Raw genomic sequence first — 18,952 nt, forward strand, 5'->3', positions numbered from 1 at the left:
AAACAATACTCACCAGGCAACTGTATATAGATTTTAAATGATTTGTAAATCCCTGCATTCTGATTGCTTGTACGCGACATCCCATGCTCACATTCAAACAGCACTGCAGATTGAAAATGTACTGTTCGCCTCTGTGATTTACTGGTACATAACATGTCTGGGTGCTCACGCAGGTCTTTAAACACCTGCATTATGCATGAGCTGCACATTGTATACAATGCGTTCCTCAAAGTCTTTAGTATAAATCTGAGGCCTTTAAATAGAGTTAAAAAAAAAAAAGCAGAAACAATAAAAAGAGGGGGGGGGGGGGGGGGGGTGTAACAGCCTCGTAACCAACACTGCCTGAGGTAAAAATGTCTCAAATTAAGATGAGGATGTTTTCTGGCATTTGCGGCATACGACCAGACAAAGTGCCTTTCATTCAAGTTCACCCATTGAAATTCTCGTAATGGACTCTTCTGAAATCGTTCCAAAAGCAGCCGAGGAAATGCAAACAAGCTGTACGCGCTCATGACCTTCACCATATCCCACAAGCTGCAAAGATATATTACACAGCGCTACATAAGTAAAGATTTTAAATTATTTCATTATCATATCGCAGTCTCGAGGCACAAAGTATACTGCACACAAAGAAGACAAGAAATCAGAGAAGAAGAAATGCAAATCCATATGGTACGGACTAAAGTCTTCAGGTATAATCTTTAATAAAACAAACCTTTGTGGGATTACAGGAGACATTTAGAAAAGAAGAAAATTCCATCCACCGAGACAACAAAGAGTATGGATTTTAACATAATTAAGAAACAGGCAAGATAGTGGACTACACTAAAAAGAAGAGACTCAAAAAAAGTGGCGAGAAAAACTTAAAACATCAGCCCGGTAAGAATGACTTCCCTGAAACACAGGTATGTCATTTCTAACCAGGCCCGAGAAGCAGTTTCCTCGGCTGCCATTCTCGTTCCCTCTCAAGTGGTCTGGACAGGTGTCGAGCCCAGTCATTAAGGAAGTATCACTTTCTGTGATTGCCCATGTCATGGTCATTGTTCCCGTCTCGACGCCACACAGCCTTCATTTGTTAAATCACAAGGCAACAATGACAGCAGTAAGCAATACATTGGAGAGATATTCGAGAGGTATGCCTGGAACGGTAATACAGTTGTGCAATCATTCCGTGTGCCTCCAAATGCCATTATATTTTAATTCTTTATACACTCTAATGCAACTTGTGAGAGGAATGTAACGGCACTAATTATTTCACATTAGCCAAAAACTCTCTTTGCAGAGACATGACAGCCAGGGACTCGGACCAAAAATGGCTCAAGTTAAGAGGAAATAATTTGCGAGAGCAGCAAAGGGATTTGGCAAAAAAAAAAGACCCAAATTTGAGAAACAATTTTAGAGTCAGTCATAGAAAGAACCAAATTTATTTCACTTCAAGACTCTACAGATGACCTTACTTTAATGTTAATCCCCAGCGTTTTTCCATTATATTGCCTGGTGGCTGCCATAGGTTATTTCACTATGAGAGGCCAAGAAAATGTGAAAGGATAGAGGAAATAAAAAAAAATTCAACCCTGGAAGGATTTCAGTGGCTTCAGGGCTTAAGAAAGCACTGAGCGTGGTATTAATAGAATAGTGACTGTCATCCATGCAAACCAAACAAAGACGGCAGTATGAAATTTTATGTAGATTATTAACAGAAGACTGAGAATTATTATGGTACATAGGTGATAAAAAATCCTTCACACTACAGCAAATTTTTTTTTTTTTAAATGCACACATTTTATCTAATTTCACTGAAGGGGAAATATACAACAACATCTAGAATTTTATGCAAACAAACGAGAGAACGCTAACCATATAAATCCTTTGAGTGAATTCAGCCGACTAGAGGTAAACTTCCCACAGCATGAACTCAGGGACGGAAGCTAATTAGCTTTGCTAAAAGCCCAATTATCTTGATTCATCCACAGTGTGTTCCTGTTTAGCCAGGTGTGTGATGTGCTGACTGCAGAGAAGACACAGCTTAGAAAGCAAGACAGGGACAGGTTTTTGCACCGTCTTTGAAAACAGAAGAAAAAAAACAACTCATAAAAAAAGCACACTGAGATGTTTGGCTTCCACTGTGAGCTACCAACTGACCTTTCAGAGTAAGCAAGAAGCAACTGAACCAAAATAAAGATCTAGAAAATTGCACTGTACCAATATAATCAGACATGCAAACAATGTTAGTCAGCCAATAGCAGCAAACTCGAGTTCTGTGATCTGCTTTGCACAGTAAAAACGGATGACCTGGGTCATGTGGTAATCTATACTTGTGAACAGGGCCTTTGGCAAAGTGACAGCTAAGTCGGCTGGACTTCCAAGTCTGGGGACCACTTGGGGTAAAAAAAGAAAAAAAGAAAAGAATGCTGAAACAAGATTATGTACGTCAATCAGGCTGCTCCAAGGACACGTCACCTGGCTCACTGTCAGAATGATGCCGCTTCAAGTGCTTTTGACGGATGCTGTTGATGGACGGGTGAAGTATTAGGAACGGCAGCACCAGATCCTGGGTTTATGTTTCCAAAGGTCCCCCCCCCCCCTTCGAAAAGGGTACAACTGCTGCAGGTCCTGATTCATTCTGAACAGAGTCCAGGCCAAGGAACTGTCCCGCATGATCCAAAAACTGTAAAGCATCTAAAGATGCCAGGGGCATGACTGGAATTTGATTATTAGTTGAAGGACAGAGACGAGAAAAATAAAGCAGAAGGAAGGGTAAGGATGTGAGAAAACAGAAGAGATTAAAAGAAGGAGAGTGGTCTGTGAAGAGGGCCAAGTAGGACTGAAGGAAAGGGGCGGGTAGTGATGAAAGGAGAAGATTCCTATGACATGAAATATCTTTAACAGGGTTTGTCATATCCTCTTTTGCCCTTTTTTCCATGCCTTTTCTTTTCCATCTTCTTTTACCCACTCTGAGAGCCATCGGAGTGTATGAATCTCCTTCAAGGTTGGGTAATTATAGCAGCAAAGAAAAGGGGGGGGGGGGAAAAACGCTTGCCCAACAGAAAGCACACTTCTGTTTTGTGAGCACCGATTGTTGATTCATCTTTTCATAATGAGGCCACTCCAATTACGAACATGTTTCTGTCCTCGTCCAATTTATAGCTACTTGGTTGCCTTTTTTTTTCTTTTTCTTTTTTAAGTAAAGGTAGGCCTTAATAGAATATTCACAAATAAATACACACACAAAAAATAACACTGCACATCTGCGAAGAGCTCTGACTAGCAGAGCACAGCCAAGAGCTTCTGGGAGTCTAAATTGATTTCCCCTCTCGTGAACCCATCTCTTAATTTCTAAGTATTTTATTTCATTTTTCTGTTTCTGAAATCGGAAAGTCCCGAGGCACAACTACATATCGACGAGCCAGCTCCCACACCTGTTCAGTCTTTAGGGAACTTCAATGAAAGCTACAGCCAACATTTCCCCTGTCAAAGACTCTGCTGTTACCAATCCACCGAGCCAAACTACCATTTTGTACAATTCATTTCTCTGAGCTGCAGAAAGATAGTCGTGGAACATAATATGACTAGCTGCAAAGAGATCTGTCTTATTACAAAGACAAAATGCACCCTCTTTGCAATGAGTCTTGTTTACACAGATGACTGCTGAGCGAGAGTTTGTTTTTATAACCAAAGGAGATTTTGAATATACACCAGACTACTTTGTTAAACCACGGAGGAGATTTAAGGAGGGGGCGTGACCATGGCTTGGCAGCGATCAAATCATTGTTAAAACACCACAAGATAAGTTTATACTGTGTCCCTGGGTCGGTCTTTTTCACTGAATTATAGGAATGTTAGTGCTGATAGCGTGATGATCATTCTTACAGGGGGACACACTTTAGAGATTTATGTAAACAATAGTCGAGGCACAGATAAATGTAATGGGGAAACAGGCTTTGGAGCAATTCCAGGTCTACAACTTAAGCCTTCTGCATGTTGTGTGAGATGGATTTGCTCCCAGGACTGCTCCAGATATTGTTCCAAGAGATGCTGATGTGCAAGATCAAAATGCGCTGAGCTCTGAGAAAAGGAGTCTTCTCCAAACCCTTTGGAAGGCTTCATTTAGAAGACAATCACTTTGTCCCATTGGCCTCATTGTAGCAAAATCTCATATTCGCTTAAGTCACTCGAACTAAGCAGTTTTGGTTCAGGATGCTACTGCAGCAAGCCTGAGTCCCTCCCCCTCGATGTCCTGCTGGACCACCGACGCTTTTCTTAATGAGTGTGTGCATGCATACACGCACACATGGGACCCTCTTCATTATGACAACCTTGTTTTCTCAGAGAGACGCCTGACGCAGCAGTACCAATGATGTCTTCCATATCTACTGCCGCAGGGACAATAAAGAGAGGGCAATGAGAAAAGAGGAAAAGAGGGAGGGCGATGGGAAGGGATACAAGCTACCATACTGAGCCTCAGCCTACACACAAAGACCAACCACCTTAACTTCAAAAGAGAAAGAAAGGCGGGGAAAAAAATGCATGCTCTTAGCTTTTTTTTCTCTCAAGATGGTCTCTATGGGTTAATTAGAACACAAGTCCCACCTTATCTGCCTTCAAGTTGCATAGTATGCATTCACACACAAATACAACTAACTGCCCCGTGCCCTGCTAACACAACACACTTTCCACTACACACATGCACAAACAAATCAGGCTGAGGTTGATTTGTCCACCGGTGCCTTTGGCAAACTAACATCAAACATAATCACCGTCTGTCTGGTCAATTCAGGCCCCATTCTGTTGCCTTTCCTCACGGCCCTGTCCGCGCTCAGGTTAGCTCAAGTCAAAACCTTGTGGTGAAAGTCAATCTGTCTTAACACTGCAAGGGGGTTTGGAAACCGGTAGTGAAATTGTTATCGGAGGTGTCAGGAATGCGCCTTCATGCTGCAGTTAGATTTAACATGGCAGCGTCTGTGTGCTCACATCACTGGCAAGATGTTTTTCCTTTTTTTTGCCTCTTTTTTTTTCTTTTCTTTTTTTAAATGTCAGACAAAAGGTTCACCTGCGCACCACTCTATTCAGAGTTGTGAGAAATGGAAGACCTAGACAGAGAGTAATTGGAAGAAAAAGAGGAGAGCTGAGAGCAGGGAAGACACAAGAGTAGGAACACACTCACTGTGAACATGATAGATTCAGAGGAGGGGAAAAAGAACGCAACCCCTTCTTGGCTCCGGCACTACATCACATTTATATGGGGAGAAGATGCATTTGTGTCTCCTCAAGGACCCAAATGGGTGGACGCAAGTGGAAGAGCGAGAGGAGGAGAGGCATGAGCAAAAGAAATAAGTTACACAGATAGAGAGAAAGAGGACAATGATGACAGCTGGCTGGGCACCTCGTGCATCTGCCAGGGGTGAGTCGCGGAGCCATAATGAAAATGCAGGGCGAGATCAGGATCACTGTGAGAGAGGCCTCTATCCATCACAGATTTCCCACTGAGAAAAGACAGCTTCAATGATAACTGCAAATATGTGGCTATTTGCAGAAGCAGACGGAGTATTTTCAGAACACTGTAACTTTAACTTTTAGCACTGCATCTTATTAATGCACTTTAGTCACATTTATATTGCCACCGGGGTGACTTAGTGCAATTTCTCAGCATTATTTGAACAAAAAGCTTTTTATTTTTCTCCACTCACTTCTGAAGGATTGTCATTTCTCCAGACAGCACCTCTACTAATAAATGTATTACTGGCACTGATGTTGAAGGCGGAAAAAAGAGCTGCTGGATCTGCGATGGAAGAAATAGCCCACACATGGACACAGGACAATATGGCCACAGGCAGGCAGACCCTAAGTCACTATGGCTCAGAGATGGGAAAGCCAGTAAATCAAGCACTGATGCTGCTGCTAAGCCAGATGACATCTTGAGATTTACTTCCATCAGCAATTTTGAACCTAAAGATAGCTAGCTTTGGTTAAATGAAGTTTACTGTGCAATTAACATTTGAAAGCTTTTTGAGGGCCAGTTTAATGCCATTTGGGACTCATTGTTTTGTAGGTTGTGCAGTAGAGCTCTTGTAGCATCTAAATCAAACCTACCTTCTCTTTCCTCTGTCGGCACCCCTCCTCTGCTGCAACCAGGGTTTTGTAGTAGGCACTGCGCTCCGCTGTGAAGTGCACCTTGGACAGAGCATTTTCTACCAGTGCCACAGACAGATTCACACCTTCAATGTGCAGCCAGCCAATGAAGTTCCCTGCTTTGTCCATGCTTTCCACTTCAACTTCCACCTGGAAAACCACAAGAGGAGAAGGGGGGAGGGAGGGAGGAACGAGAGAAAGAAAAGAGGCTCAGTTAATGTTCTGTATCAAGATTAAGTTTGAGATTCGTTTACAGCAATAGGAGGAAGGGGGTCCCCCTGAGGAGACATCACTGTTCTTAAATAGAAACATGAATGAAGACCTGTGAGCTTTCTATTGATTCAGTACCACACACACACACACATATGCAGATCCTGTTTCATTCCACTGTTGTGGACTTCCCAATGAATCTGGTCTTGGTCAGTACTTTTATAACCAGAGAAAGCCCCGCCTGCACCAGCAGCGACTGCTCGTCTAAGTACACTTTCAGAATAACTTGAGTGTTTGACATTTTCAATTAAGCATGACTGTCAGCTTTCAATAACGTGTCTATTTAGAAATCACTGGGCCTGTGATTGGCCTGCACAAACAGTGGAGGCTATTAGAGGCTTTAAATTAGTGTTGCATATGCACTTCAACCTTAATTAAGAGCCCACATTTCTTCATCCTATTTTTTTTTAAACAACGCAAATCATTTTCAATTAGTGACAGCTAAGTTGCCATTCCCTTAAGTAAACAAATGAGGGCACCCAAATTAGCTAACCCTGCTGACAAAGTAGGAAAGATTTCACAACATTGCCCGTGATGGACTATAACCAAATTCTGCCTATTCAGGCTAATTATCTATTCATTACTTTTTGTTTCATAAATGATGGACGACCAGGAGGCGAAAGAAAAAGGACAAAAAAAAAAATCAATAGCATTTTTCTTTACTCTAAAGCCTAAAGTCAGCGAGAAAGTGAGAGGGCAGGTGTGCTGAGGAGATAGGACGTAGTCAAGCGATTAAGACTTGGACTGCTTAGCCCTGCACTCACAAGGGAAATCTGAGGGGAATTAAGTTTGTAAACTGCTCTGCCTTGTTCTCAGCTGAAGTTAAAAAAAGAAGCTTTTATTACTGAATGTATAATCTGTTCTTTTATTAAGCATAAAATTGACAAGCATTCATATAACAGTGGGACACATATTTCCACTTTCTGGATCCAGTTATATTTGGATAAAGCGTTTTCATCAAGGGTTTGTTCAAAAGCGATATAATGTAATGTAACACCACTTGGTACTAGAGATGGCACGATACCACTTTTTTATGTCCGATACCGATATCATAAATTTGGATATCTGCCGATACCGATATCGGCAGATATAATCGACGTAATCAACCTTAATTTGATGCAGTGTGAAAAAAAATGCACAGAAATCAATTATTTTTCATCCATCCATCCATCCATTCGCTTCCGCTTATCCTTTTTCAGGGTCGCGGGGGGCGCTGGAGCCTATCCCAGCTGTCATAGGGCGAGAGGCGGGGTACACCCTGGACAGGTTGCCAGTCTGTCACAGGGCTAACACACAGGGACAGACAACCATTCACACTCACATTCATTCGCACATTCACACCTAGTGACAATTTGGATTATCCAATTAACCTATCCCCACAAGCTGCATGTCTTTGGACCAATTATTTTTCAAGAAATATTAAATAGATTCAACATCTTTCTTCAACAAAATTGCAGACTGCACAGATGGTACCTTCCCAAAGGAAAAAGTACTATAGCTTACTAGGGTATATTAGACTTAATAGTTACTATATACAGTAATTGACTTCTATTCATTTTACATCAAATTAAAACTTTGGGTGTAAGATTTGGATAATTATTTATTAAAAGCTAGACATTTTAAATGAGAATAAGAAAGAAAAGTATGTCTTTGTGCCCCCTTTTCCCTGTTAATGCCCTATCGGCCCCCCTGGCTAAACTTTGCTAGATCCGCCCCTGCACAATTACCAGCCGTCAGCTACGTAGAAAAAGATCCTGGAGTAGAAAGTAATATTAAATACATTCTAACAACAGCTTATCAAGCTTAAACGTGCTGCTGTTGTTCAGCCGCTGGTTTACTCTTTCTGGTGCAAAGTGGGCCAAAAACAAACAAGAGAGACGGACTCGCGACAGAAAAGCCGATCAACTGATCATTAAGCAGTTTCATGATTGAAGTAGCAGCAAGAAGAGGCAGTCGCTCCATATATCGCTTGTTAAGCTTAACGCAGGAATGCTTTACAAACATTCAGAGATGGACTTACACACTTGCTTTACTTCTCTCGGGGATAACTTTGTCGGAGATGAAATGCCGGGTTGGTAGCGAAGCTCCACATGCTATCCAGACCACCGACAGGTCCCGCATGCCACAGCCGCTCTATCACGTGATGCATACTGCTCCGACGTGCTAACGTTCTGAGGTGAGTTACGGCGTGTTGCAAGTTTTGTGAGGTGCTTTCGTGATATTTAATGGATCGGATTACATTTTTTATTTTTCTCCGATATCCGATCCAGTAATTTAGGTCAGTATCGGACCGATACCGATACGTAATATCGGATCGGTCCATCTCTACTTGGTACAGTGGCATATCAATGAGGCTCTTGTTTTCAAACTTGGCAAACTATGCTGAACAATTTCATATTTACAGAAAACAACCTGTTTCCTACCAACTAATAAAAACACAGCAGTACTTGTTTTTAACATGTAAAACAAGCAGCTAAAACATTGGCCTGCCCTCCCAGGACAGCAATGGAGTCTAAATTCACTCGTACCTCATCCGCCTCTGTAAAATCTTCATTACTGTCTTTCTGTCTTCCTCGCTGCCATCTCAGATACTAACCCCATTTTATCTTTTTTTTTCCTCCTCTAAGTGGAGAAGCAGTTACATAACTAGGCTATAAGAGCAGCACCGGTCCTCTGAGTATCCAAATGTCAAATGGGGAAGTGGGCGAGTGCTGGAAGAAAAGAGCCAACTTAACTGTTACCAGCTTCCATTAACGCAGCAAATGCAAAAACAAAAATAAAACAATGCTGACAACTAAAAGCAACACTCATAGCTGGGAAAAAATCCAATTTGAAGGAAAAATAGAAACTCGACTAGAAGTTGTCTAGAAGTTATGATTGGAGCACGCAAAGCTCCAAAGCAAAAAGTGTTTATGCTCGCTGTGGGGGGCAAAAAAAACAAAAAGCACAAACCAGGAGATACAAGGGCAACTCTAGTGTGCTCAACAGAATGAATGAAAGCCTTTTGGCTACCCATTTTTCTTTAACTCTGACCGGTCCTTTACTTGGCAGGAGATTCTAGCAAACATTCAGTTATGAAAAAAAATATCTCGATCTGAGCTATAAAGACAGGCACACTAATAGATGGAATAATATTTCCACGGGGGGAATTATACACTGGAATGTTCTATTGCCTCAGAGAATCATAATCCACAATTATTCTCTAATTATCATATTTTGGAGGAAAATATAATTCTCCAGGCCGTGTAGAAACTATTAAATGTGATGAATATCACCAACGTGAGGAGAAAATACGCAGTCGAGTAAGTCGGATCAACCATCTGTAACGAGAACTGATGTTAAAAAAAAAAAAAAAAAAGCAAAAGGAAAACAAAGTGATCCTAAGAAAACACTTTTTCAGTCACAACAACAAATTCGTCTGTGTGCTTTCCTGGACCACTTACATGGGAAACTTCATTTACCACATACTGCCAACCTTATGCAAAGAAAATGAGCCTGCCTGAGCTGATGACGACAAGATGACTCTTGTCTTTGCCTACAGGGATGCTGTAACAGCACACAGCATTAATAACCACCAAACAGACCTACTGAGAAATGTCAGTAATATTACAGGATACATGAGCTGAATGGAAAGCACCAGCAAAGACAGCAGGCTACAATCACACACGCCAGCCTGTCATAATCAAAAGGACTATACCCGGACAGTTCAACTTTAATTAGTCAATCAATAGAAAATGATTATTAAGAATGTTATTCCCTGACTGAAGTCAAAATAAACAACAAATGCGTATATTGAGTGACCACAAAAACATGAAAGCATATGTAAAACTGAACTGACATTTCACCAGGCAGATCTAAAGCATCAAGAGTTTCACAAAGACACAGACAGAATTCAAAGTTCTTCTTTCCTTCAAAGTAAATAGCTTTGGTCACAATGTGCAGAGGACAGGGGAGGCGGAGTGGAAACTGCTTTGAGTAGAGCCCAGATGGTTCCCAGCGGAGGCCTCATCTGAGCCAAGATGGCTCCCGTCGGAACACAAATGGGCTCTGGTAATCTCATAAACGCTGGGATTGTGTCGACACAGTGGACAGAAAAGAAAAAGCAAACTACGCATACGCACAAAGCTAAGCGTGTGTGTGTGTGTGTGTGTGCGCGTGTGCAAGTAAATACACATGTGCACTCGTTGACCAGTACAAAACACAAAGCCATTTGGTACAACTGAAGTGAAACCATGGCCCAAGGGCATGTTTTAAAACTGCAGGAGATTGAATTCACTTAGCTGTTTGAAAGTGAGGAGAAAAAAAACAACAAAACTAAACCGCAGTTGGTGACACATCATGTCAGGGCCAAACCCACACTAAAAAGAAAATGAAGGAATACAGTGGGCTGGCAGTGTAAAACCTGGCATGCAAAGGGATCCAAACAAAAGATGTTTTAAACACCTGGAGGGAAAAACGCCAGTGGCTAAATAAGCACAAGGTACAGAGAACAGGGTGTGCCCATTTCTCTGTGAGCCGTTTTAGACCCTATGAGGTCGAACGTGGCGGGTAAAAAGCTTGTTTTAGCAATGCATTATGTGCTATGCATCCAAAACAGCTTCCTGTAGGCATTTATGCAAGGCACACAAGAGAATAATCTACTAATCAGAGCTTTCAATCATCACTGACAGCAGCTCTGTCACAACTTACATCTCAGTTTTAGTGCATGATCCAATTACTGAGATCACAGTTATCACCATAGAGATTTACATTTATGAGTGAAATTACCAGTTTTGGTCATAAAAGTTTAAAGCCCGAGGCTTTGTCACTAACAAATATAGTGTATGTTCAGAGTGTACTCTAGGCCGCCGCTGCTGTGTGTGAGCGGCTGCCAGAGAGGAAAATGAGTCAAAAAGTCTGTTTATCAAAGAGGGCTCTGTAATGCACAGAACACCGGAAAACCAAACTGGCAGACATTTAGGAATGTCTTTCTTTATTTTCATTGAGCCACTAGAAGGTGGTTGCTTTTATAGTGGTAGTACTCTACCACTTAGCTGCAGACTCAAGTCTCTGAGTGTCTGTATCTATAAAATATATTCATTGGGGGGGAAAAAACAAAAAACAATCAATAGTTCTTAAGTAGCAATTCTACTGTAACGTTGATTAATAGCATCACTTTTTGTCCACATATCTTTTAATGTCCCTCGTGACCTTGACTCAGAAAGAATGAGGCAAGCAAATGGATAGAATCTGTGTTAGAAACAAAAAGGAGCGCTTAAGTCACTCCCACATACCCTTTGCTCATCCAGCAGAATAAGCCATCTATCAAACTGAGCCTTGGTGAAGATTGAAGAAGTGATGCGGAGGTGTGTAATGCGCACGTATGTGTGTTCTCCTTTGTGTGCAGGGGCAAAAACATCAAACCTTCTTAGAGCAATGAGTTGTCCTAAGCCCTACATTGAGGTGCAAAGTGAGCAGGGGGGGAAAGGAGTAATCAGATAATCCCTATACCTTATTTCATATTCCAAACCTTCCCTATTCACTTAAAAGAAATCACAGCCTTCAGACACTTAATTCAGAGTCATGAATGTCACATGAAAAGGACAAACTGTCCTTTTCATGGACACATGAGGATTTAAGGAGAAAAAGCCAAGCTTTGAATTGGTCAGCTTCAGTGCTCCGAGCCCACTCTTGCGTGAAGACTCCATTTGTGGGTAGAGCACCCCAATCCAACAAAAGTCCATCATCTCTCAATAATTCCCCACGCATTCCCGCTTATATTGATCATTTTTTCTAAGAGGGCACAAGGAGCTTATATGGCACATGTGCACGGCCAAGCCAGACATACACACAGAAATTTGTTCAGATTTACACCTCAATTAAAGTTTCATAAAGGTATACAGTTTGAGCAGGTCATTTATCAAAACTGCTAACTGAACCCAGCTGTCGACAAATAAAGAAAAAGCTGCTACTAAGTTAAATTATACATAATATGTTTTATAGTTGTGATTACTTACTAAAGCAACAGCATGTAAAAGGGAACTTTAACATGTGCGAGCGCAATTAAGTATGAGACACCTGGGATTAGTATTTTAGTGTGGATAAGCTGTAAACGTGCTAGGATGTGCTAGCATCATGTCTCTAGTGTTGTGGCCACCGTCGACCTGTAAAAAATTATTCCTTAGTCCATTACTGTTAGTACAGTAATGGAGGTCCATAAACTGCTGTTAATGGGAAACAGTAACACAGCATGCCTGGGAAACAGGGGAATTTGCAAAACCCTCAAATTAAATTCTTTTTTTTGGGCAGGCAATCCTACTACAGTTCCTTACAGATAAATGAGGCAATTTTAAGAAAAGCCACCTCTTTTTAGTGTTTAAAACCTATCCACTGGTGAAAACAAAGGTTCCCTGAGTTTAAAACAGGTTATGTATGTTAGCGGGTTACTGTGGTGGAATCAGGAGAGGAAAAAGCTAACTGGTTCCAGGAGAAATCTATAAATATAGATCACCTTTAAAAGAACGACAGCCAGAGAGAGAGAAAGAGAGAGAGAGGGCAAGAAAGACAGACAAGAATAAATGAATGAATTAAACAAACCACTATTGATTGCTTAATGGCACCGATCAGGCAGAGATCTAAATACTTTGTTAACGGGGGCCTATAATTAAAAATAAATAAATAAATAATCTTCACATGGAAAGAACATCAGCCAATTTCAAACACAGGTGAGTGACCAAAGTGATGATTTATGTAGTCCACACTTCATAAAAAAAATGTAATGAGAGGAAGAGTGGGTAAAATAGGTCTCCAACCATCAAATGTCAGAAACATATTGATGTTACTTCTGTTCTTTTATTAATATCTGCAAATATTAATAGGCTACATTTTTTCTAAACTTACTCTGTTTATTATTTTTTAACATATCCACGGCTGTAATACAGACAATGGTAGCCTGAAAACAACAAACATTTTCTGATGTGGGATGCCTATGGCTGTGGGTTATTGACTGTACAGCTAAAGCTCTGGCACCAACAAATTCCAAACTAGGTTAGTTCAATAATTGTCAGATCACAGGGTCAGGATAAATGGGTAAGAGGAGCATGACAGAAAAACGATTCTGTATTATTAATTGTTTAAATATGTAAACATAACTGTAGTATAAAGGGATCAAAAAAGGAAGGGCTTGTTTGTACAGCTATAAATGACTTGTTTCTGTGCAAGAACTTCAAATAGGTGGAAATGTTAAAAGAAAGAAAGAAACAGTCAATTTGCTGTATGGTGTAAGGTGAGGATTGGCTTCACCCTGGCAGGATATTGCTGTCCAGAGTGCTCACTGCAGAGCTCGAGTGAGTCTCAATCTGGCTGTCTAAACAATTTGGTGCCAGAAGGACTTTGGGGACTCACTCACTCTACTTCCTTACATGCCCAGCATCTACAGTTATAGACATAGCTGCTTTGAGGAAAACAAATCTTTTACTGGCACTACAGGAAATCAACTAGCGTACGCTCCGGTCTTTCAGATTTGAGTGCTTCACCCTGGCCTGACATCCTGTTCCTGAAGCAAACAGTCAATTTCTTTCAAATCTAAGGAGAAGCGGGTGAACTTGTGATGCCAGATTCTGAAGCATAAAAGGACACGATTACGACTCCCCGGTGAAAGAAAAGACTAAGAAAAAAGGCCAGGCATCAGCAGACTTCAGAGGACCTTTGCAGCCTTTTGGCTGACTTGGACAGAGATTTTATCATTCGGCCGAACTGGGACTGTGAAGACAGGGTTCACAGAGAGGCAAGTATGAGAAAAATGCATATTTTTGCATGGCTCTCTTCCTCATCTACTGCGTATATCTGAATTAAACCGTGAAGTCATTACCGTAGAAGAATGCTGTCATTTTAACAGACAAGTGAGGTACATGTCTGAAAAGGGCTTTATGCTGCTTTACAATGTCAATGTACAAACTCAGCATCCTGTAGAAATAAAGGTTAACATTTGTTCTTTGGGAGTTGTGACCTATTTCTGCAACGGCTGGTGTTGCTTGCATCGAGCTATAACATACCAGCTGGACAGGAATGTGTTTGTGTGCGTCTTTGTGAGTGTGTTGACTCTCCCAAGGGTGATCAATGTGACTCAGGGGGTCCCATGCATCACTGTCAGTGGCAGGCTGCTGTCTATCGGTGAGGAGGTTGGGGAAAAGTCAAACAGTTTTTCAAATGGCCAGAGCCATTAACAGTCAAGCAAGCAAGCATGATCCCCATCATTAAAACCTGCCTGATGCCAATTAAAGAGTTTTCCTTTCATCAATAGATAACTGACATTTCCCATGCATCACTACTCTAATGATAGACGTGAATGAAGGAAAGCTGGTGGAAAGAGTTGAATAGGAGAAACAGAAACATGGGAATAGTAAGCCACGTGATACTAATACTATTCAGGTAAAAAAGATGGGAGAAACGATAACATAGAAGTCTTACATGTTATTTTTTAATGAGTCTGTTATTAGGCCCTGGCATCACTTGCCTTTCAAGCACAGATCAACTCTCTTCACATCATGTGGTATTTGTTGAAAATGGAGAAAAACAAGAACACAGTTTTAACCTATTTCATAAGTAGTCATTTAATAAGGTGGTTCTGGATTGTAACTATAAAGCCTCGTGGAAATATAGTAGATACAGCCAACTGAGAAGAGAAGAAGGAGCAGACCCAGGGTATGTTGAAGAGATTATATCTCTCAGCTTGCCTCACTTTCCCCTGAAGAGCTGGAGGCATCTCAACTTAGACTCCTGCCCCCTACCACCTAGATACGAATAAGTGGTAGGAAATGATTTGATTAGCCACAATATAAAAACCACTGACAGATAACATGTTAAACATTGAAAATGTAATCAATGTAAACCTTGATCCAACTTTAATGTGGATCTAACTTTAACATGTTCCACACTTCTCCAAACACAGGCAGTGTCAGCCTCCCCCAGATGGACAACGTGCCCCATCATACACCAAGAACTGCTCAGAAACATCTACCCTCTACAATCCCCAGATCCCAATCCAACTGAGCATACGTAGGATATGCTAGAACAAGCCTAACCCACAGTGGACGTCACCAGAGCAAACTGTTAATGTCTTGGCACCCAACAATACAGGATGCTCCCAGAGGTCCAATGTCAATGCCCCAAAGGGTCAGAGCAATTCTGCCTTTGCATGAATTTCACAAACAATGCATACAGACCGCATTATTGTCTTTGTTTTGTCTACTATACCCCAGTTTAAATGCAGATGGTTCTGTCTGTCGTGCATCTCGAAAGGGGAAAAAAAAGTGGGGAGAAAAGGATTAAAGCCAGAGTTCTGTTCACAGTCTAAGTGACTGGCTGCACTGACAAAGTTAATTATAAGAAGAACAGCTTTTCTTTTTAGAGAACGGCTTTGAAAAACTAAGAGTTCATAGAAAACGTGTCAGAGTAAAGACTGAGAGAAAGAAATCAAAGGTCAACAAGGAATCGATCAGGGCAGAATCTGCTGCTGTCCTCCAAAACAATCTACTGTAGACTATCATACTGTGTATTGCTGACTACACATAGCATTTTAACTGAAGTATTATCAAAAACAAATTCATCTTTTTGCCAGCGACTTCACATGAGAAACCAAAGAATGACTTGAATCACTCTATCATGGTGGCAGCTACTTTGCCATAAAGAGCCCTTCAACAAGTAGTAGATCTTACCATTGAATTTAGTGAATCTAAGACCGAATAGTGCCTTTTGTAACATGAATCAGATTCATGAAAAGGTTGTAGTAAACTGCATGAAAATGAAATGCAGCCTGGTTGGAACCTGCAGGCCTTCATGATGCTCGTTGATCTTTGTGATGGTTTTTCTTTGATTTCACCTCAAAGCCAATACATGTGCAACAGTTACAAATCACAGAACCCGTGGCCCCAATACAATCAAAGGGTCAGCAATACTGTGCAGCATAAAACCTTTACCAGAGTAATGATGACCCAAGAAGGTGCAGCATCAGTGTATGTTGCCAAATCTGGTCTGATAGCTCAGTAATGTTGTCAGGATGGTTGATCCCTTGAGTAACAAACAAATCTTTCAAAATCCACAATCTGAAACAGTTACAAATGAATATTGCATTACTTATAACAAAAAAAACCCATTTTGCTATGAAATTCATTACATTTTTGAATGGAAGGGTTGCTTTTTTGAATTGTGTGTAACGGGAAAAAAGGGTTAACAAAGTATATATGATAAAAGCGACAGCTTCAAAGAGGGCTTGAAGATAAAAAGGTAACACTGCAAGGGTCAGGAAAACTAATCATGCTAAACCTGTAGCTAAATTAGTTTATAGATTATTTGTTATCCAGATGAAAGAACAGCACAGTCCTTGCATAGCACAAGACATAGCTGAGAAAGAGCAAAGCTCCACACTGGCCCTAACAGCCTGGTTATTAAAATCAATAACAGCAATAACTACAATCCATCTCATTTTTAAGGAAGGGGGGACATGGCATTCGGGTCGATGAATATTGAGCTACATTTGTAAAATTGCTAATATCATATAATTCCCCTTAACTGGGTGTCGTGAGGGTACAGGTGGGGAAACAAATTGAACTGAGCTCTAAGTTATTGAATGGTTGTTAAAAGCACACACACACACATCTGTGAAAATCATTAGTTTACAACAATTTTCTTTTCTGTCAATATAACACCATGATGTAGCTACCATAGCTGTGAATAGATACAAAGGGGTTTTACAAAAAAAAAGAGCCTCTCTGCCAACACTGGATATTGTCCTTTTGTTTTTAAGCATTTTTCACTTAGTTCCCAGAGCTACACTGTGCTGTGTGTTGAGATGCTCAGCTTGTCAAGACCCAAGGGTACAGGAAACCCACAGCAGTTCAAATCTTCAAGTCGCTGCCTAAAGCAGTGAAAAGCTTGGCGGGAGCAGTCAAGCCGCATTGAGCACATTCAGGGGTGGTCGAAATGATTGGAGACCACATTAAGCCACATTACCTCAGAAAATGACAGCGTGGTTTTTCCAGATCCATTCACACGTACACCTTTGACTGCATAACCAATGAAGTAAAGCCACTATTCTGCAATCAATGAGCAATGAACAGTATAGCAACAAAGAAATATAGGAGGTTCAAAAAAACCTATAACAATAACAAGGAGAATAAAAGGTAAACGCTAAAGTGGTAGCTCATATTGTTCAGCTGACCAGTGTAGCTCATTGTATAATATAAACTGCAGGTAACGGCTCTAATCATGAAAATGATTTAATGCAACTGTAATTTAATCACATGGAGGTTTTTCTTTTTTTTTCAGCTTTCAAACACACAATTGTAAAGCTGCTCGCTTTACAATGAAAAAAAAAAACAAAAAAACACTCTTTCCTCCACTACATTACAAAACTATGTTTTTTTCTCCCCAGTGTAGTTAACAGTGGATACATTCTCATGGGGGAAGAACCCCCCTACCCCCCACCATAAAAGAAAAAGCCTCAGCACTGGCTCGATTTATAAGCGTGATGTACTCTATGGGGTAGATGACTCATTAACAACACTCAATCAATCCCATTTACTATTTCCACCCAATGCGGCTTATCACTATGGGCGATGACATACATGTAAAAGTAAAAGACAATGACTTATGAAACATCTCTACAGTGATACTCTGCAGTAATATCCATCACACGAGCAGCTGTTTCTTCACTCCACTTGCAGCAGCTTTATGAATCAATTTAAGATTTCATAATGGAATTTTAAATATTTATGATTCTGTGGCTGCAGTGACCCAACTGCAACAGAGTGCAATGATAGTGATCTGTCAGGAAAACAGTGGTGTTACTGGACATCTTAAAGCACTGCCAGTTGTAGACGACGACAGCCTTAAAGAACAGATGAACGGAGGCTAGATGGAAGACAGAAAAAGAGTGCAGACTGACAGCAATAGCAACATCCCCACGAGACCAGGCAACACTTAGACATGGTGATCAACAGAAAGAAATTGTGAGGCGGTTTGGTTCATTATTTATGACTGGCCCAAAGTACCTACTTGAATTTCCTCTCACTTCAAGAGAGATATAATTTCCAAGTAATAACTGAAAAAGTGTTCAGCGTACCGACAAAAAATCTTTAATACAAAGTTATATTGCGAGTGAAGAAGGGAGGGGGAAAAAACCCAACAACAACAACAAAAAAAACTTCCAAGGCACTGAGACAAACACTTCTACACCTACCGGCATAGTGGCGACGTTATTATGGCTCAATGACCTCAGGGGGGAAGAGATGGCAAGTGACAGAGAGATGGGGCACGGGGCAATCACGGCCAGGCCATCATCATTTGTCTCTACCTCTTTTTCTATCCTGTTTCACTAGTTGACAAGGCAAATGGCATAGCCAGCCTGTGTCACTCAAAAAGCCATTTCTGTCCTCCCAGACCATGCTTGTGCTGACAGAGTATAAGAACGAGAGTGAGAAAAAGGGGAGGAAAAGCGCCGACAGAGGATTTTTCAACATGGCTTTTTGTCAATTTCTGTGTGCTTGTCAAATGGAGAGGCAGTGCCTAGTTGCGG

General features: G+C 41.0%; 1 protein-coding gene across 1 annotated transcript in view; it reads right to left on the reverse strand.

The window, feature by feature from the left end:
* The window catches only part of snd1 (staphylococcal nuclease and tudor domain containing 1), a 174,855-nt gene that overhangs the window by 56,392 nt on the left and 99,511 nt on the right, over positions 1 to 18,952 (reverse strand). The window contains exon 17 of the mRNA XM_082510494.1: positions 6,091 to 6,279. Within this exon, the coding sequence (XP_082366620.1) occupies positions 6,091 to 6,279 (189 nt within the window). The remainder of the gene's footprint in view (positions 1 to 6,090; positions 6,280 to 18,952) is intronic.

The sequence above is a fragment of the Aulonocara stuartgranti genome, assembly GCF_965226115.1.
Source record: "Aulonocara stuartgranti genome assembly, chromosome: 17".
Classification (NCBI taxonomy): domain Eukaryota; kingdom Metazoa; phylum Chordata; class Actinopteri; order Cichliformes; family Cichlidae; genus Aulonocara; species Aulonocara stuartgranti.